The following is a 20,167-nucleotide window of genomic DNA, read 5'->3' on the forward strand; positions in this document are numbered from 1 at the left end:
GTACATTGTGTACCTCGGCATCAAAATGTGGCTTTATTCGATTTTAATTTTAACCATATGTAGTCAATATGTAACAGGTATTGTTTAGTATAGATAAACTTTTATAAGTATTATTTATATTTGTTTTACTGTAATTTCTGCAAACAATCTATTTTATTTATTGTTTTAGCGCAATTCGGAACATTTCCGCAAGACTTCGGTTATGTGAACATAAGGGAAGGAGCTCACATGTTCTACTGGTTATTTTATACTACTGCTGATGTCGAAAATTATACTCAAAGGCCTTTAGTAGTATGGCTCCAGGGAGGACCAGGTGGATCCTCCACAGGCATCGGGAATTTTGAAATTTTGGGACCTTTAGACCTAACACTTCAAGAGAGAAATCACACTTGGGTAAGTCAAACTAAAAATATATTATGACCAAATTATAAAGTGTTATCTATTTATTCTTGTCTAAGGAGAATCGTTTTCTTAATATTATGCAACTAGATTAGATATAATTACAACGGAACCTTCTTGTGCCTGTTATTTCTTTAATTTACAGTTTTTCAATTTATTTTCGTTTCTCTGATGTTGCTAATTAACTACTTAATTCATGCATTATCCGCAGGTCAAAAACTTCAACGTCATTTTCCTTGATAATCCCGTAGGTACAGGATTTAGTTACGTCGAAGATCCCAGATTTCTTACAAAGACTAACGATGAAATTGGTGCGTAATAAGATTATTTTAAAATGATATAAAACTTATTTTTAGTATAAATAATTATTTATTTATTCTACAGCTCTGGATTTTGTGGAACTTATGCGCGGATTTTATAACAGGCATCCGGAATTCAGAGGTGTTGAACTTTACATCTATGGACAGTCCTACGGAGGAAAGATGGCAGTTGACATGGCTTTACGGATGCGTGAGGTATACTTTATAAGTACAATCATACAAGTATTATATCCACGAAATATACTATAACTACTAAAAGTTGTATCACCCGTAGGCGGAACAAGCAGGCACTATTCAATCTAACCTGAAGGGAATCGCGATGGGCAACGCATGGATACATCCAGTTGATGCTACTCTCACATGGGCGCCTTTGCTGTTAGCAGCCGGTCTTATAGATCAAGCAGGATACAACGATATACAAACTGCAGCAAGAGAGGCAGAACGCTTATTTAACGAAGGATTGTACGTTGAATCTACCGCACAGTGGGCGAATACACAACAGGCAGTCTTTAGATCTACTACAAGTGTTGACTTTTACAACATTCTGACAAAGATGCATGTTCCTTGGAATCCAGATACAAGGACTGCTTACGGTATGTTAAAACATAAAGCTGTATACTTTTCACTAACTTATATCGTAAACAAGAATGATGCTAACTCCAAATAAAATTTCAGAAATATCAAGAGACATGATGATCCGTAACGGACCTTACTTCTCTAACTCGAGTTATACAAGGCAAGGAGAGGTAAATCTGTATGATCTGATGAATAATGAAGTGAAAGAAGCATTAGGAATACCGAGTCACGTGACCTGGGGCTCGCTTTCTAATGCAGTATTTGATACTTTAAGAGAAGACTTCATGAAACCTGTTACTGAAGGCAGTGAGTATAACACCATATATTTTGCCGCTTTAATATGTATTAATACTAATTACATTCTTAACATTTTACAGTCGAAAAGTTGTTGGCCCAAGAAAATCCTATTATAGTGACGAAATACAATGGAAATCTTGACTTGATTTGCGATACTCCAGGTACGTAACGAACAGCTAGACTTTACAACTTATCTGGGATTAAGAATATCTCACTACATACTACTGACTTACTACTTAAGTGAACTTTATTAAAGTATTTTGTCGCTGGATGCTGCTTATGGAATAAAGAGCAATAAGAGATCACGCTCTACTATCAAAAATCTAAATTACAGGTCAGATCTTGTGGGTAGACCGCCTAAATTGGCACGGCGCAGAAGGATACAAGAATGCACCCCGCAACCCTATTTGGGAGGACAATCGACTGGAGGGCTACTACAAGTCATACGGAAGCTTCCGATTCTTTTGGATAAATGACGCTGGACATAGTGTAAGTTAGACCGCAAAAAAGAGTAGTCACTGGTACACTATATGCAACGAATTTATAGATGGAGTCTACAGAGGAATTTACTTCATTTTAAAACAATAATTAATGAATTTTCATTTTGTCTTTACAGGTGCCACGAGACAATCCCTACGGAACTAGGGCTTTCCTTCGCGACATGACTTCTTATGGTTAAATACATTTAGTATAATGTTTATTATGTTATGTATTCAATAAAGGTTTTTAAAACGAATGTGTGTGGTTACTTGGTTTTATCAAAGAATAAATGTCCACCTCTATTACCTAATCTCCCTTTACTTATGGAGCTGTACAAAACCTACAGTGTCGTAAAAAGTTATTTTAAAGGCTTAAGAATATATATTATTTGTTTATATCATTATTTATAACTTTAAATGTAATACTGTGGATTCTATAAATATTGAAGAAGTCATTTCGAATTAATTAACTATTGTGTTCCCAAGCCGTACGTTTGCGTAGAGTATACCCTACATCCGGCAAAGTATCCAGATGGAATTACCCCTCATAAAATCAATTTAATCACTTATAATGATCAATAATATCAAGCTGATACCAATCTTAAGGACGACATTATAATATATTTTATCTAGTCTGTAAAATCCAAATAAATTCTTTATTAGGTACATGACGTCACGAGCAAATAAGTACCTACCTGCCAGAAATTAAAAGAACATACCTATTACCTATCTTAACTTTTTTAATCAAAAGTACTGAAAATGATAGAAATAGGATTATAGTTTATCTGCATATTTCATTTATCATGATAATTATGATGCAAATCGTTATCTAAACAAATTAGGGTCGATTTCGGATCGAATATTATCGATAGATAATTTTAAGTTGGGAAATTGAAGCCGCACTTATATTGAGAACAGCACAGGGCTGCAAGTGCTGATTCTTGTATTTTAATAAAAAAATAATAAAAATGCGAAAACGGACTATAATAATAGCAGCGAGTGTGACTTGCGCTTTGGTAGTGGCTGCGGGCCTTGGAGTACTGATATGGTGGCTGGTTACCAGGGACGATGGCGTTGAGGATCTTTACACTGTTATCAGTAAGTTCATATTCGATTGAAACCTCTTCCGTGCTATCATAATTTATGAATCAAAGAACAACATCGTGTCGTGTTAAATATTGTTACATAAATTGCATAACTGTATAAAATAATAATTTGCTAATAAATGGCAATTCTAATTCTAATAAAAACAAAATATAACATGATGAGGATAAATAGCTACGTAAAACTGTCTCGTAATGTCCCCTGTGAACATGTTGACGTTATTAAAGTCATTAACCATCATACAAGTCATTACTATTATTATAAAAATAAGCAGAATTATCTCGCTATTTATCTACATTTTGTTCCGACTACTTGTAATAGGCTAACACGTACAGCGAGCACCATTACACACCTTCGTTAATTCCCGTAGAATGACATCAGATGTTAGAAATTGTTTTTCCTATGTTTATATCTGAATATTATATTCAAAGATACCAGAAATTTGATTGAATAATTAAGTTAGGGACGTATGAACTAATATTCTACTGACAATGATCCATTTGAAACTATCAATTATGTTTGAACTGCTATGCCGTCTCCGTGATTATCTTTTAGCTGCTATGAAAAACTTATTCTAATCATCTCAGTGCGTGATGTAATTGTGGATTTTAAACAATTAAGTAGATGTTTTTATTTCGAATTTTCAGAACTGGAAGGTGATGGCGTGGGTGACATTAAGAGTACAGCAGCGTTTACTAGGATACGAGATGTCGGGGATGTGTTTTGGTGGTTTTATCCAACAGTAGCTAACTCTACCCTTAGTATGCCGATAGTGCTATGGTTAGACGGTGTGACAGGCGTCCCACCGAGTCTTTTAGCAAATCTGGGTATGATTGGTCCATACGATACCAACTTCAATGAACGAAGTGACTCTTGGGTGAGTTTGACGCTTTAATTTCGTAATACGTTAAAATTTATCTGGGCTCTACCTTTCCCTATGGGAAAAAATCGTGACTCTATTCTGATGCTTGTGTTTATTCCCTAAATTATTCTTTGAATGAAATTCAAGATTCAAAATAAGGACATTATCATTGGTTTTATACATAATAAAATTCTTTCACAATTTATGTTGTTATAAACATCAAGTAACTAGCGTAAATATGCGTTGCGTTAGCATAATTTTGTGGTCATTTATTAGATTAATCGCATATCCATTGACATGAATTGACATTACGTTATCTCGTCGTTGGGCAATCGATATGGTTATACATAAAAGTTAATAATTATGTGTTACGGATAACCAGTAACTAAACTATTTTAATTATCTATTTTCAGATCAATAATTACAATCTATTATTTGTTGATGCTCCCGTGGGCACTGGATTTAGTACTCCCTTGGATAATAGTAAAATTCCTACGAACGTGGATGAAAACGGTAAGACTTTTTTTTAAAGACGTTATCTAGTTACTGTTTCGGCAGTATTATTTTTTAGATCGACATGCCTGTGTACATGAGTTTTAATTTCTGCAACAGTTACAGTTTAACGAGCGATTTTACTTTCATCGTTCTTATATTTTTTCGCAGTGGCACATCTCCTCATCGTTTTGGAATCATTTTACTCTGTTCACGAAGAGTACCGAGACTCACCATTGTATGTATTGGGACAAGCGGATGGAGCACAATCGGCCGTAGCACTTGCAATAAAACTCAATGAGCTCAAACAAGCACCAGTAAGTTACAAAACCGCGATGTGTATAATATATAACATACCTCTTACATATTATTTGTTTTGTATTCAACTTTCTGTTGCATAAGAGTTAGTTACGGTCGCGTAAATTTTAACCTGTTGGTGACTAAGTCTTTGTAAGAACTTTTACTGTCGAGTTCTTAGTAACTACGATGCATTTGCATTTTGTGAATTAAATACTTGTTCGCACACAAAACTTTAAGAATTTTTAATGATATTTTTTAAGATGTGTTTTGCTTTTTCAGAGTGAAACTGATACTGAATCTGAATCTGAACCCATCAATATTGAAGGTGTAATAATAGGCAATGGTATCATATCTCCAGCTGTGGCTATGACAAAACTTGGATTCTACCTCGAGGAACTTGGTTACATCGATGGCAAAGGTCGAACTGCAGTAGAAAATTTATCCGAACAAACAAACGCATTAGTCAACAGCGGAAGCTTGGAAGCGGCTTTCAACAATTTCTTTACATTGGACACTTTTGTAAACGGAGACGGTGGGGCAGTGGCTGTTAATTTAAGAAACATAGTCGAGAAAGTAACCAGGGAGCCTTCAGAAAGTAGAGGTAAACTACATATGTGCTTGTACAATATGAACTTTTAGGAACCCGTTCACACAACAAGTGTTCGATACGCGTTTTTAATAAAGCATGTTTAAAAATACAAATATTTTTCAGGCAAAAATTAAAACGCGCCTTAGCTTGAATAACATGTATATGTTACTGTAAAAGCCCGAACGATGGTAAATCCTAAGATTTTCCGGTATAACCTAAGATTTACCAACTCGCAATGGTAAAAGTCCGAACAATTCTTTTAATTCGAACTTTTACCTATACTCACTTGATGATATCGAGATGTCGCCGGAGCCCCGCTTCGCGGGGCTCCTCCTTCTGGGTGGTTAAAAAAAATAACCACGAAGGCTAAGGTGGGAGCTTCGCTTCGCTCGCTCCCACCTTAGCCTTCTAACCTAACCTACCCATGTCGCTTTGCCCAAAACTCCTTCTTTATAATTATGTCACAGTATATAATTATACCGTGAAATAGTTATAAACATAGTTATGAAGGAGGATTTTTTTATATATCGTAACATAGTTTTTAAACTCTGGCTTGTTCGGACTTTTACCGTTGCGAGTTGGTAAATCTTAGGTTTTACCGGAAAATCTTAGGATTTACCACAGGTCGGGCTTTTACAGTAACATATATACTATATAGTTATAAACGCATGTTTAACGCTTGTCATGTGAACGGGCTTTTAGGAGCAGAACTATGGATCACAATTGTGAAACCTTACTAAAAACCGACTAAGTAAATTGATACTCTATTTTATATTGCAGCTTACTTTAACCGAGAGAGCTACATACGAAGCGTGTTTGGTGTGGAGGGTGTAAACCTAATGAACAACAGAGTCGCACCAGCCTTGGGTATTTCTTCAGATGTGGTATACGACGCACACCGGGCTGATGTAGCGCAAGCCGTTCGTGGCACTTATATGACGCCGTTTACAGACAAGAGTAAGGAACTTTTCTTTGTAGAGTACTTATGATGTGCCTTTAATATTTTATTTTAACCCATTACTGTCCCACTCCAGGGCAAGGGGTCTCCTCCCAAACGAGGAGGAGGGGTTAGGCCTTGAGTCCACCACGCTGGTCAAGTGCGGGTTGGGGACTTTGCATGTCCTCAATTGCCCTCAATAAATGTATTAATCACATTTTAGGCATGCAAGGTTTCCTCACGATATTTTCGTTCTTCGTGGATTCGAACCTGCGATGGTGTCAGCTTACACCACTCGGCTATCACTGCTTGCATATAATATAATAAAGAAATTTCAGTAACGAAACTTAGACTTGGCTTTACTTTTTAGAGTTAAACAAGCAACTTCATCGAGACTTGGTTATATTTTTACTGAATGTTTTTGGTGGGATAATACATGACCTTTAAGTGATTACTATGCAAAATAGGATTACTTATGACTTGATAAACAGAGCTGAGCCGTAATGAAATGCCATGGAACACAAAACTAAAACTAGTAATGAAGTAAGAAAAAAATACTCAAAATTATCTAATAACGGGTCATTATCCTAAGACACTTGCATGTGCAATAGAATTGCGTTATTTTATGCTCTCTAATTGGCACTTATTTTTCGTATAATGCCTTTGCATCGAAATCAAATTGATTTAAATTATTACCTAGGAAATAGGTAGTAACCCTAACCCGCATTTGCTCAGCGTGATCGACAAGGCCTTACGGTCTAACCTCTCCATTATTACGGGGGTGGAGATCCTTGCTCAGCAGTAAGATAGTAATGGAGTAATACTTATTTTCAAATAAGTATTTAATAATAGATCTAAACATTTCGTTTCGTCTCAATAGTGATCCTTGTTTACCGAATGTAACCGATGTTTAAAACAAAAGAAAATCGATTTATATTATTTAGTCAAAATTATCTATTCGAATTAATTAGTAATGAACTTTTAAGCAAGGCAAAATGATATCAAATACATATAATTACAATAACACATTTATTTTTGGACTCACCAACCCATCTGGATCTTAAATTAATTGAATTTTTATTGTTTTCAGTTGAGCACATTCTCCAAAACACGAATCTTACAGTCTCCATCTACAATGGTAATTTAGACGCAATAACAAACACACCAGGTAATTAATAATTTAAAAATTGATTCCTTGTACATAATAATATGTACCTACCTATTTATAATATATCGACTGTATCTACAGGATACTCGGAAGGAAAATTCACAAAACAAAATTGGTTATTTAATTCAGCCATTTTTTGTCGCCTTTTTTTAAATAGAATGCGATATGCGTGACATTGAGGTTGATAGCAAAGAGGTGTTATTCGCAATTAATTATACCTACGCTTTAACAATAAGTGTTTCGTGATCAGGAAGGGACCGAATGTCGTAACCGAAAAATGGTCTACTCTACTTAATGCTTTGCTTCTCCAAAGAGGAAGTACCTACAAGTTTTTATCTTGTTTCAATAAACCTAAACATTTAAGAAATCTGTTGTTTCAGAGAAGCTTCAGAAAACTAGCTAAGTGCTTTTTCATTTTATTGTTAGGTTGGATTTAATATAAATAGGTAATAAGATCCATAACATTTACATACTAAACAGCTAGAAAGAGTAGACAGCTATTGTTTGACCTACGTATTCCTAATTGGCAAAGAGTATACTTACCGTATGAATATAGGTAATAATGCATTATTCTACTGATTTATGCATTATGAAATAAATCATACTGGCAACGCACGGCAAAAATGTAAAAAAAATAGTAGGTTATACTTTTAATACTTAGTTAATGGTGTTTATCATTATATTTTCACCAATAATAGCCAGTCTTCAGGCGAAATTTGTTCGTTAAAAAGGTTAGGTACCTATATAGATTTTTTTTAAATATATTTTTCTCTTCTACTTAAGTAGATACTAGTTTCAGAATAGAAAATGCATAAACCTATAAGAAAAACCTAGATTAGCTGTTCATCAATCGTTTACAAATTTTAAAGACTACCGAGTGGCCAATTTTTCATGTTCACCTTCAATTTTAGTTATGCCTGTTAAAAAGTTGTTGTTATTGTTAATTAAGTCTACAAATGTTTTATACGTATAGTTTTAAGACATGGATGACTAAGTAGGTATGTTAATTATAAGTTTTATGAACTTCTGCATTACAGGACAATTAGAATGGGTAAACAATCTTAGGTGGGCCGGACAAAGTGCATTCAGCAACACTCTTAGACGAACACTAATTGTCAACAGTTACGTAGAAGGTTACTTCCGGGAAACGGAGAGATTGAAATTCTACTGGATCAACGCTGCTGGACAATCTGTAAGAAACTGTTTTTACATCGCAATTTATTTTTTAGAATAGACCTTGATTAACGTTTTATAAAGGAAGAAGTGTTGTTGATTTAATACATTGATTGAGGCAATTCAATGCACTCAATTTGCCTTTTGTTTGGGAGCAATAGTTTGAAATCATAGGAACTTGCTGGATTCTGAATAAACTGATAAGCATGCAAAAAAGATTCTTAAAACTAGGTTCTTAGTAGAGTAATGACATACCATACTAGTAATAATCTCGTGTTACTTGCCTGAGACGTAAAAATTGCTGTTACGTCTTATGAGAAAGTTATTCGCTGCTGCCTGCTACTGTACGAATTGTGTTCGCAGTACATGAAGCATTGTCTATAATGTGACGTTTTATTTCTATAAGTTCTCAATATTGTTTTATTTTATTGCAGACACCGCTAGATAACCCCGCCGCTATGTACAGAATTACAACAAGGATGATGCCGATACCGAGCATATAAATAATCTTGATAAAAATATATACCTACTTATATTTACCATTGTTTTTGTTTTTATCTACAATACCATCATTATATATTATATGCTACAAAAATACAATTTAAAAGTTATTAAAAACATTATTGAAGTATTCGGTTATGGGTTACGTAAATAAAGTAATCTACACAATGTAGCTAGTTACTATATAAAGATTTCTGGAATGTATATTGTCCTAAATGAAGACCATCAATGACTAACTATCTTGTACCTAAATAGCTATCAATTTAAAGCTAACATAACCCAATCCAATTAACCAAATCCAAAATATTAATTGGCTTGGTCACACTATGTTAGACATAAAAAGAATTGTCTATGACAGTTTGTTTGTCAAAATGAATTTGTCACTTGTCAAAGCTTGCTAAAGTCATTGACAGTCAAATTTACTAATAATTTGTGTATTAAAAACTTGTAAATTACTGATTTTCATTGAATTTGCCGTAAGAGAAACACTAAAAAACATAACAAGTTTCTGTAAAAAAGAAGACTAAGACCTTTTTGGGATAATTCTTGACCAGGATCTGCTACCCAAACTCCATTGTTGTTCGTTTATATTCCAGTGCCAAAACAAATTTATTTGATTAGTGTAGCTTATAATTAAGTAAAATGGCTGATATTCTTGATATATTAGACATAGAACAGCCCACGGCTGAAATAAGTAGAGATAGCATTTTACATGGTGATAAGGTAAAGAAGAAATATGTGACTGCGAAGGCTGTAAAGCGTCCTGAGGGTATGCACAGGGAGGTGTTTGCACTCTTGTACAATGATAATAAGGATTTACCACCGCTGCTACCCACAGACACTGGTAAGCTATAACATAACACTTCACCATTGAAACATTGACTCTGCTAATTTCATATAATTATCTTGCAAAGAATATCATGTTCAGTTTGATAGCACCTTATTTAAGTAGCACCACAATGCTTCATGGAAAGTATAATAACTTAATTCATAAGTACTGTATTACTCAACTGATTTAATGTTAATTTAATCAGGGAAAGCCTACAAACAAACCAAAGCTAAGCTTGGTATGAGAAAAGTAAGAAAATGGACATGGGCACCATTTACCAACCCAGCTCGTAAGGACAATGCTGTGTTCCATCACTGGAAGCGTGTATCTGATGAAGCTAAAGAATATCCATTTGCGCAGTTCAATAAAGTAAGTATAGTTTTAAATGAAATACATTCAATTTGTGTTAACATCTTTTTATAATAATCTATTATATAAAAGAATATAGCTAAATGTGTAGCTTAGCACAAAAATCTATAACGGATCAACAATTTGCCTTATTGTTTTTGTAAAATTGTCTTTAGGGTACGAAAAAGGTTTTTACGGAAATAGTTATGCTAGTTAAAAAAAATTCACATATATAATACTAAAGATTAAAGCTGTAAGTTGTACCTAAAGCAATATTCTATGTATCAACAACTATTTCTGCATTTAACAGTGGTTTGAGGTTTTTTTTTCAATATTTTTACCCAAATTGAACTCTCCTAAGTTTCAATAAAATATATGAGGCTCTCTTATGAAACAACCTCTTGTTACCTCAATATTATTCTCTCTCTCTCTCTCTCTCTTCCATGCTATGAATCCCATATCCCGTAGTAGTGAGGTCAGCCTTCCTGATCTTTCTCTTCCACTTCACTCTGTCCTAGACATTGACTTTATAAACCCCATATAATTTAATAAAATTATTATTTTCAGCAAGTATCAATACCATCATATTCAGAGTCAGAGTACAACCAGTACCTGAAATCGGAAGACTGGAGTCAGGCCGAGACTGACCATCTCATGGACTTGTGTCAGAGATTTGACTTGCGCTTCATTGTTATACATGACCGATGGGACCGTGCTGCATTTAGGGACCGCAGTGTGGAGGACTTGAAGGAGAGATATTATGGTATTTGTGCTACTTTGAGCAAGGTGAGCCATCTTGCTAATGTGTTTTATTATTTGAATGTAAAATTGTCTTTAGTTTCAAGAACTATTTCTATCTTATGAGGGGTTGTATTGCATACCTTACATTCATTTATCCAGTTTTTACCATCTTTTATACAAGAAAGAAGAAGTTTGTGTTAATATTAAGGTTGATATTTTTAGTTTGTGTTATTATGGCCTTTCCATTGCTTCTCAGGTGAAAACAAACCCTTGGTCAAACACTGTGACTATGGTTAATGGTGAAAAGCGTATTTATCACTATGATGCCGAACATGAAAGGAAGAGGAAGGAACAACTTAGAAGACTCTTTGATAGAACTCAGGAACAGGTAAATATCTTTATTCAAAACATAATTATAGTAAGCCCTGGTTAAACCACTTCTGAAGTGTCAGTTACCTTATGAGCTGGTTTCGTGCATTATCTCACTATGTATTGGTGTTGTCACAATGACTTTGTCAATAGGACATAAAAAATACACAATCTGATGGACCTACCTACTGTTATTCATTTCTTGTGAAAATAACTCTTAAACATTTTAATCACTATACACAATATTTGTAACGAAAATGTTTTTTCTTTCACCAGATTGATGAAGAACAAATGCTACTCACAGAACTGAAGAAAATCGAAGCAAGGAAACGTGAAAGGGAAAGAAAGACTCAAGATTTACAGAAACTTATATCTCGTGCAGACAGCGGCAACTTACAGCCGGTCAATCAAGTTACTAACAATAACGAAGGGACTAGTACTCCTTCGAACAATGCGTCTAGTATCGCGAGGCGCCATGACAGGAAGCTGCATAAGAAGAAGCTTACGGCTCAACAAAGACCTATGCGCACTGTGGAGAGTGTTGTAAGTATACCTTATGTTTAATTCTTGATTTTCGAATACACTACATGTTTTAGTTAGATCTTTATGTATATCTTATACAAATAGATAGTACCAAAAGTGTTGTGTGACTATGTTGCTTGGACTTTTTCATAAAACAAACTAAGTATGCCACAAAGTATAATGAGAACTCAAACTACTATTTGTGGATTGCATAAATAATTTTATTGTTCTGTTGGAATCCGTACACTGCGCTACGGCAAGGATGTCGACGAAAAATTTGCAAGGCACTTTATATTAGCCTACATTGCAATACCAATAAACAAATGATTGTATTCTTTTGCAGACTGTAGAATGGTCTGGTATAAAGTTCCCCGAAGCTCGCGGTACTGGCGTGTGGCTGCGATCTCAGCGTATGAAACTGCCGCCTGGAGTAGGACAGAGGAAGACCAAGGCCATAGAACAGGAGCTTCGTCTTATGAATATTGGTACGTTATTCATATTACTGCACATAATAGATGATATATTTTTACAAGTTCCTGGATAACTTGGTTGCAATCGAAATCAATCTTTTCATAATATTTTTGCTTACAGATATTGCTCCTACACCTACTGAGGCGATTTGCAAGCATTTCAATGAGTTGCGCTCGGATCTCGCGTTGGCTCTAGACTTGAAGAATGCACTGGCATCATGCGAGTTTGAACTGCAAGCTCTACGTCATCAATATGAGGCTCTCAATCCTGGGAAGGTTAGTATTCTTTAACTTAATATTGATATATAAATTCTTTGTCGTTTTAATTGATAAATAGTGTAATAAGTGTAAAACTGCGTAGTCTGCTATTCGTCCGTTTTAAGAGAAGAATGTATGAAGTCCTATAATTATTTTTCTAGCTAACAGTCACTATATCATTAGAGTTAGGGCTGAATATTTCTTTTTAACTATTCACATTTTTTATTTTTAAAGCAACTTCATTATACACCTTTGAATAGTGATACTAACTCATACTAATTATGTAATATTTGTTTCAGACTCTCACAATCCCGCCATCTATCTGCAACTCGGTAGCAGACAGTGAGTCTAAGCCAGTGGGTGAAATCATCGACGTAGTTGGATCTCCAAGTGCTATGAACACAACCATTTAGTATTATGTCTTAACGAAATAAGTATGGAACAAGTGCTTCATAGACATTGATAGTGAACTTGAATTTTGTGGGAAGATACAATAATAATGATGAACTATGTTTTGGACATGAAAACTTTTGTGGCAAGGAATATGTATGAGTTCTGTAGTGGATGAACATGATCATTTTGACAAGTTGTGTGCTTGCAAAATTGTTTTAAATTAAATGTCTATAATAATAAGTGACTTTATGACAAAAATGTTTATTACACTTATGTGACCCTTTGTGTCCATATTAGCCCTTTTATGTATTAAATGTATAGCAATCTGCAATGAAATACAGCGGAAAGAGACTTGAATGTAAACAACTGCACTGTAAGCTGAAAAAGATAACTTATGACTGAAAATATATGTTTAAGTCATAGGAGTAATGGTAATAATATTAACAACCTATAGATTATAGACCTATCCATACTAATATTATAAATGCGAAAGTAACTCTGTCTGTCTGTCTGTCTGTCTGCTACTCAATCACGTCTAAACTACTGAATCAATTTGCATGAAATTTGGTATGGAGATATTTTGATACCCGAGAAAGGACATAGGCTACTTTTTACCCCGGGAAAATGACGCGTTTCCCGGGAAAATTCAGAAAATTCAACGAAGTCGCGAAATATCAATATTATAATGACATTGAATTAACAAAATTACGTTGCCATGGCAACTGTTTTAATGGCGGATATGTCTTAGCGCGACTTCGTTATACTAAGCCCCCTTACGCACTAGCGGTTAACCGCGGGAGCGGCTAGCCGCGCGGTTATAGTTTAATATACAACCGCCTGTGAACCGCAACATAACCGCCAACAATTTTGTCAGGCAACTGTAACCGCGCGGCTAGCCGCTCCCGCGGTTAACCGCTAGTGCGTAAGGGGGCTATGAGATATAAATATTTTTGAGAATATTTTTCGTGAAAAAAAAGCATATTTTATATCATCACGCTACGACCAATAGGAGCAGAGTAGGTAACAGTAAAAAGTGTTACAAAAACATAGCGTAATATGTGACGCAAGCGAAGTTGCGCGGGTCAGCTAGTAACCTATAGATTAAAATATAGTGCAACTAATTCATACATACATAATCATTGTAAAATTTGTATTCTGCTCTTGTGAAATGTTGTAACCATGTATCAGTAAGATTGTTTTACATAGTGAGAACTTACAAGCTGGCCTTTTTATTCAAATAATATCAGATGTCTTAAGAAATAATTTGTGTAGCTTAAAAAAAACAAAATACAGTATTTAAGAATATTTTAATTTATTTAATCAATCTTAACCCTAAATCGCTCCTTTCGGAGCACCATAAGCATCAGGCATCCTTTCAATAGTGTATTTATGTTCTGCTACATACATAATGGGTACTCCAGGGATTTTTCTAATTCTTCTTTTTAAATCTTTGTCATTGGTAGCAACTATGTAGCATTTGTGTTGTGTCACCCTTTGTACAATGCAGTCATCAGCATAAGTGCCCTTGTGTAGACAAGTGATCCTTTCAAAACGTGGGTCTTTGATAATCCTTAACGCAACACGATATTTTCGTCCAAGCTTCTCTAACTCAGCCAACACACAGTCTGTTATATACGGTATACATTTAGCATACAAACAATCCATCATACTTTGCACTATATCTAGTTTGTTTTTTATTGAGAAGTTAATAAAGTTGGTATCTACCAAAACATGGTAAGGCGGCCCCAACTGTGTGTTATATTGAAAGAATAAAGCTGAGCTGGCTTGTGGAGCTTCTCTTATTTTTAGTTCATGTGGATCTATTTTTTTCTTCTTGGGTTCTACTCTATCCGCAGGTTTTATTCTACTGTCACTGAGACTTATCAGCTTCTTCATCTTGGCAAATTTTCTTTCCACAATTTTTCGAGTTTTACGTTGCTTCCCCTAAAACAACATAAATCAAACAACCATGTTATTTAAAAAATAATTTAAGGTAAGAACCAGAAGAATAAAATGAAACAATCTGAACAATACTTACCATATTGCGTACTTCTTATTATTTTACGGAAACTCTTTAGATAGAAGTTTAAACGATTCGTAAACAATAACCTCACGTTTACACCACAAAAAGATAGGTTATAGATACTGTCATGTCAAATGTCAGTTGTCTCTTCTAGCCTGTCACTAAAAGTCGCAAAATAGAGATGCCCTATATGTCATAAGGATTATTTTTAGATATAGGTATTATGTCTACAAAGCTTCTAATAATTCAAAACCTCCTCGGACTTAGAGAGGCAAGTCTTAAAATTATAGGCACTCATATTAGCTGTCGAACTCGCACTATGAAGTAAACTACTAGGGCCCGGTTTCTGAGTACAGTTAGCGGTAGTCAGCATGTGATAGAGTTATGTAATCAATAATTGATTGCTTTATTATTCAGTTCTTTGGTCTACCTACCCCTAAAAAGAAAAAGGCGTGATATTATGTACGTGTGTATATAATTAATTAGTAACTTCACTAATGAATTTTTATATTGTCTCTCCTCTACGGTCTTTAGTTTATAAATTAACTGTCATGACTGTCAAGTGTCATTGTCAAATCTAGATCGAGTTCTGGCCCTCATATTTGTGCGATTCTAGTAGGAGATCGACATTTATTTAAAATGTCTTCGCAACTATCAGCGATAGAGCTCCTGAAATTAGGAAATACAGGAAGGGAAACTCCCGCATTGAACAAGTTCTGGCCCGAATTTATTGGTATAAGTCTTGGAGTAGCTGGTGCGACTTTTGTCAATTTCCAAACCAGACGTCCTCCGTTCAGTGGTTAGTAGAAATTACATAACAATAACATTCAAAACAAGCAGTAACAATAAGCTACATCTTTGCACAAACATTAATTGAAAGTACATGTTTTTATAAACGCGATGAGTGATACAGAAGCAGTATATCAATAGTAGTAACAGATTTTAGGGTTATGGTAACTACTAGAATATTTGTTTACACTTGCGCTGCGTTTTACGTCAAAATGTATTTCGTTTTTTTGTGAATAATATAGTTAACCGAGCCATGGTTATAAAGTGTCTAATTATTTTTAGGTATTCAGAAACACATAATTGCTGCTGGTGGGCTTACTGGAATCTTGACAATGGTACAAAAGAAGCGAGATGAATACCTAGCTGAGAAAGATGCTGTGCTCAGGCACTATGTTGAACTACATCCTGAGGATTTCCCTACCCCAGGTTAGTTGTGTGAACTGGGCAATGAGTTTTATTGACATGAAGAATTCAGAGTATCTTACATGAGGATGAAAAATGAAATAATTATGATGTAATATTTTAAAAACATCAAAATAATTTATTTTGATATTTGTTATGAAATTTACACCCTTAGAAATATTCACAACATTGTATTAATCTTGGTTTCCAAATTAGTGAATTGCTTTTAGTTTTACTAAGAACAATCTTCAATCAATAAGTTCCTTCTTAACTCTAGCACAAATCTTCTAGGTATATGATTATAAAAAAGTAATTTGTAAATTCTTTTTCTGTTTTCAGAACGCAAAAAGATCGGCGACATCTTGGAACCATGGGTCCCAGTCCGTTAAATCAATAGACATTATTATTTAGTTCTGTAACTAGTAACTGTAAATGAATACAAATCTTTGTTATAAATAATATATTTATTTTGGAAGTGTTATTACAGATAATAATACTGTCATAAAATCATCATATTAACACCCAATGATGTTTTGATTCCTACAAAAGTCCGATAGATGTGTAAAATAGATGGCTGTTGACTACAATTAATTTTGTTTCATTGTGGTAAACCAAAGGGCTTTGACTGTACAGTCTCATGATCTTTATGTCTATGCAAGTAGTGGTGAGCTAGAGCAGTAACATAGTCAAATCCTTCCCCACAAATAGCACAGCTATGTGTGTCAAAAACCTTGCTAGGATACTGATGGTACATTTCTTTGGGCTTATGATCGTATGTCAACAGTGGTTGGTTACTCTCAGGTATGACTGGCAAGCTCGGCTGTGGTTTCTCTTCTATTAGGTGAGGAATAAGGTGGTTGACATCTTTCATTGGCATTGGAGGATCTTTTCCTACATCTATACCTATTATGTCTATGTTACTACTGTTGTTGAAACCTTCATTCTGCATTTTTGGATTTTGTGGCACTATTTGATGCTTTTTTAGTTTGTGGAGTTTCTGAAACAAGCAGAAATATATTACAAATGTGTTACACTTTATTTTTCTTCCATAGCAACCATATTATTTGTAAAGTAAGGCGTGCGTGGAGCCGAAGCCCATACATAGAGCCCCCTTACTCCTGCTTTAATATTTCAAAAATGTATTGAGTCATAATTGTGCAACATGATGATTATCCCTGTGTCTGAATAGATCTATGGCAAAACTAATTTATTATAATGAATAAGGATACAAGCGGTATATAGTTTTGATACTTACTAGATCTCTAGCATGTATGTAGGCAGATCCACACAAATCACATTTGAAGTTCTTGACTCCTCTATGCTTGCTCATGTGCCGAGTTAACTCACTTGAAGTTATGAATGATTTGTTGCATAAAGTACAAACCTGGAAATAAGATTAATTATAATACGACAAGTTGAACATAGGTAAGTTAAATAAGTTAGACACTATTGACATATAGTTTTTATGGTAAGTAATAGGAAACACTATATTTACTTACATGGTCTCTCTGTCCTGTGTGTATTTTGAGATGAGCATGAAGATTTCCTTGAGCAGAAAATCTCTTACTGAAACAGTAAACATTCTCAATCAACTGTAATAAGCACTTTATAGATTTTGATATAGTTAATCTATTTGCAAGTAATATTGCACTTTGTAACTCTTAAATCTAATATCTCAATGCATTTGGCATGCATTTTTTTTTACTCTCAGGACAAAGCTTACTTCTTTCACCAATCTGGGTTGGTGTACTGTCAACTGCATATCACAAAGAAACACTATAATAAAATTATAGTCTTCTCTATGCACATCAGCATCACTGTGCAGCATGCCATACCACTGTTTCAGATCCATAGAAACTTTCTGTGGTAATCTATTATAATGGAGATTGGCAAAAAAAAAACTTGATACCTGCAAACTTCACACTGAAATGGTTTTTCTCCAGTATGTATCCTGACATGAATAGTGAGATTATGCTTCTGAGTAAACCGTCTTGGACAATACATGCATACATATGGCTTGTCACCAGTGTGGGTCCTAGAAATTAAAAAAATATATTCAGTAATTACACTATACAGCAAATGTCAGGTAGCAGGAAACCTAGAAATATAAATATGAAACTTAATAGTCTAACCCTCTTATTCATAAGGCGCTTAACACACTGCCCCGCACCACGCAGCGTAGCGCGTGAATGCGTGTTCGAACGTTGCTTGTAAGTATCTCCGTTTGTATGGAAACACGCGTGTATGCGCGTGATCCGCATGAACGCGCGTGGATGCATTTTCTGTGTGTTAGACTGTGCGTGTTTTCCATACAAACGGAGATACTTACAAGCAACGTTCGAACACGCATTCACGCGCTACGCTGCGTGGTGCGGGGCAGTGTGTTAAGCGCCTAAAAATACATGGAGATAAGAAAGTGTTTTGTTTCTTTCACTCCTTAGCGAAATGAAAAAGAGCAAACATATTCTAGTAGCATTTTAACTAAAATAGGTTTATAGTGTGTTTATGAATGAGTGGGTGAATGTTTAAGTTGAAAACGGTAGTTACACAGGGAACTTTGAATTTAAGAGTACCAACTTACCGAACATGCATTTCAAGTTGTGCTTGACATCTGAACTGCTTGTCACACTGATAACAATTGTGCACTTGTTTAGGCTTAGGTTTAGGACCTCTTTTTAATTTCTCATTTTCTGGTTTTCTTTTATAATTTGTGCTTGTTTTCTGTTCAGTCTGCTTACATTTACTGTAAAAGACAATATATTTATTCCATACTGCAATAATTAAGCAGCTTCTACAATATATTTATTCTTACAAGCTTGGGCCACAGTATTTTATAATCTTTATTAATTTAAATACTTCTTTTTAACAGTCTTACCATTTCTTAATTATTGTTGCATGGGTAGGAACCTGAAAATAATAGGAAGTGTAAACAACAATAAATTCTTGTTTTTATGATAGTTACCAAATGTATGAGCTAAGATTAAATAAAATTAAACTATATACTTATATAATCTCTAAAGTTTGTTTAGTTTCTAAAGTTTTTAAATCTGTGGAATACATACTATTGGGTCAGTTGCAACACTTGCATCATTATATCTGAAAAAGGAAACCATAAAGCATTTATTTAAACACCAGCTAGCAGTTGGAAGAAGTTGTTGTTTAGAAATAACAGTAGTATTCAGAAATATAATATTGTTTATCAGGGTAAAGGAACTTACTTGCTAGGAGTACGAAGCCCTAAATATTGTCTCAGTCTTATATCTGCACTCTCACAAGTCTGTTTGAAATGATATGCTACACCCAACTTATAAATACAATTACTACACATTTGCTCTGGTAAACCATCGTCTTTACTTATCTGGAAAATAAATATACAAATAACTTTTCTTTCAAATATTCCGAAAAATTTCTATGGTAAACAAAATACTATACCTATTATTTATTATTTACCTTTATATTACAACAATATTCTATCATATCGCATAGTGCTATATTGTAGTTTTTCGTAAATACTGACGATAGAACGCCTTCTTCAAGGCATATTCTACAAATTTTATTCATGTTTTTATTAATGATTTGTGTATATTGTGAACATTGCGAAAAATCATCGAAATCGCAGATCTCCAATGCGTGACAGCTGAGTTGCTTTTGCTGTCAGTTAATAGAATGAATGAATGAATGAAGAACACGTTCACGCGATTGAAATGCTAGCACAGATTAAAAACACAACATAGACTGATAAAATAAATGAATGATGCTCGGTTCTCATCAATCATCATACGATTTATTAGTTTCTGCTTATTTTCAGGCTACCAGCAAATCAACC

The 20,167-nt window shown here is 34.5% G+C and overlaps 6 protein-coding genes across 6 annotated transcripts; 4 read left to right on the forward strand and 2 right to left on the reverse strand.

Annotated features, from left to right (window-relative positions):
* On the forward strand, positions 1-2,328 carry LOC142975774 (retinoid-inducible serine carboxypeptidase-like). The gene is made up of 9 exons (XM_076118841.1): positions 1-77; positions 170-393; positions 611-710; positions 784-914; positions 994-1,312; positions 1,395-1,601; positions 1,673-1,753; positions 1,927-2,081; positions 2,209-2,328. The coding sequence occupies exons 1-9, from the start codon at positions 26-28 to the stop codon at positions 2,269-2,271; spliced, it is 1,332 nt and encodes a 443-aa protein (XP_075974956.1). The 5' UTR covers positions 1-25; the 3' UTR covers positions 2,272-2,328.
* A 644-nt stretch (positions 2,329-2,972) lies between these two features.
* LOC142975769 (retinoid-inducible serine carboxypeptidase-like) lies at positions 2,973-9,235 on the forward strand. Its single transcript, XM_076118836.1, has 9 exons — positions 2,973-3,169; positions 3,823-4,052; positions 4,451-4,550; positions 4,701-4,846; positions 5,109-5,430; positions 6,199-6,375; positions 7,446-7,523; positions 8,561-8,715; positions 9,131-9,235. Exons 1-9 carry the CDS (start codon positions 3,040-3,042, stop codon positions 9,197-9,199), a joined length of 1,407 nt encoding a protein of 468 aa, XP_075974951.1. The 5' UTR covers positions 2,973-3,039; the 3' UTR covers positions 9,200-9,235.
* A 346-nt stretch (positions 9,236-9,581) lies between these two features.
* Positions 9,582-14,282, forward strand: DMAP1 (DNA methyltransferase 1 associated protein 1). Its single transcript, XM_076118837.1, has 8 exons — positions 9,582-10,041; positions 10,232-10,395; positions 10,942-11,160; positions 11,372-11,503; positions 11,761-12,027; positions 12,350-12,491; positions 12,598-12,752; positions 13,034-14,282. Exons 1-8 carry the CDS (start codon positions 9,840-9,842, stop codon positions 13,145-13,147), a joined length of 1,395 nt encoding a protein of 464 aa, XP_075974952.1. The 5' UTR covers positions 9,582-9,839; the 3' UTR covers positions 13,148-14,282.
* Positions 14,283-14,417: 135 nt separating this feature from the next.
* Positions 14,418-15,304, reverse strand: Bka (FCF1 rRNA-processing protein Bka). The gene is made up of 2 exons (XM_076118848.1): positions 15,166-15,304; positions 14,418-15,071 (listed from the first exon to the last, which is right to left on the reverse strand). Exons 1-2 carry the CDS (start codon positions 15,166-15,168, stop codon positions 14,460-14,462), a joined length of 615 nt encoding a protein of 204 aa, XP_075974963.1. The 5' UTR covers positions 15,169-15,304; the 3' UTR covers positions 14,418-14,459.
* A 409-nt stretch (positions 15,305-15,713) lies between these two features.
* On the forward strand, positions 15,714-16,928 carry ND-B14.5B (NADH dehydrogenase (ubiquinone) B14.5 B subunit). The gene is made up of 3 exons (XM_076118849.1): positions 15,714-15,949; positions 16,222-16,365; positions 16,681-16,928. Exons 1-3 carry the CDS (start codon positions 15,790-15,792, stop codon positions 16,728-16,730), a joined length of 354 nt encoding a protein of 117 aa, XP_075974964.1. The 5' UTR covers positions 15,714-15,789; the 3' UTR covers positions 16,731-16,928.
* An 11-nt stretch (positions 16,929-16,939) lies between these two features.
* On the reverse strand, positions 16,940-19,988 carry LOC142975776 (uncharacterized). Its single transcript, XM_076118843.1, has 9 exons — positions 19,792-19,988; positions 19,560-19,699; positions 19,404-19,437; positions 19,217-19,248; positions 18,923-19,084; positions 18,251-18,376; positions 17,841-17,907; positions 17,597-17,725; positions 16,940-17,338 (listed from the first exon to the last, which is right to left on the reverse strand). The coding sequence occupies exons 1-9, from the start codon at positions 19,900-19,902 to the stop codon at positions 16,940-16,942; spliced, it is 1,200 nt and encodes a 399-aa protein (XP_075974958.1). The 5' UTR covers positions 19,903-19,988.
* Positions 19,989-20,167: the final 179 nt, after the last annotated feature.

The sequence above is a fragment of the Anticarsia gemmatalis genome, chromosome 9, assembly GCF_050436995.1.
Source record: "Anticarsia gemmatalis isolate Benzon Research Colony breed Stoneville strain chromosome 9, ilAntGemm2 primary, whole genome shotgun sequence".
Taxonomy (NCBI): Eukaryota; Metazoa; Arthropoda; class Insecta; order Lepidoptera; family Erebidae; genus Anticarsia; species Anticarsia gemmatalis.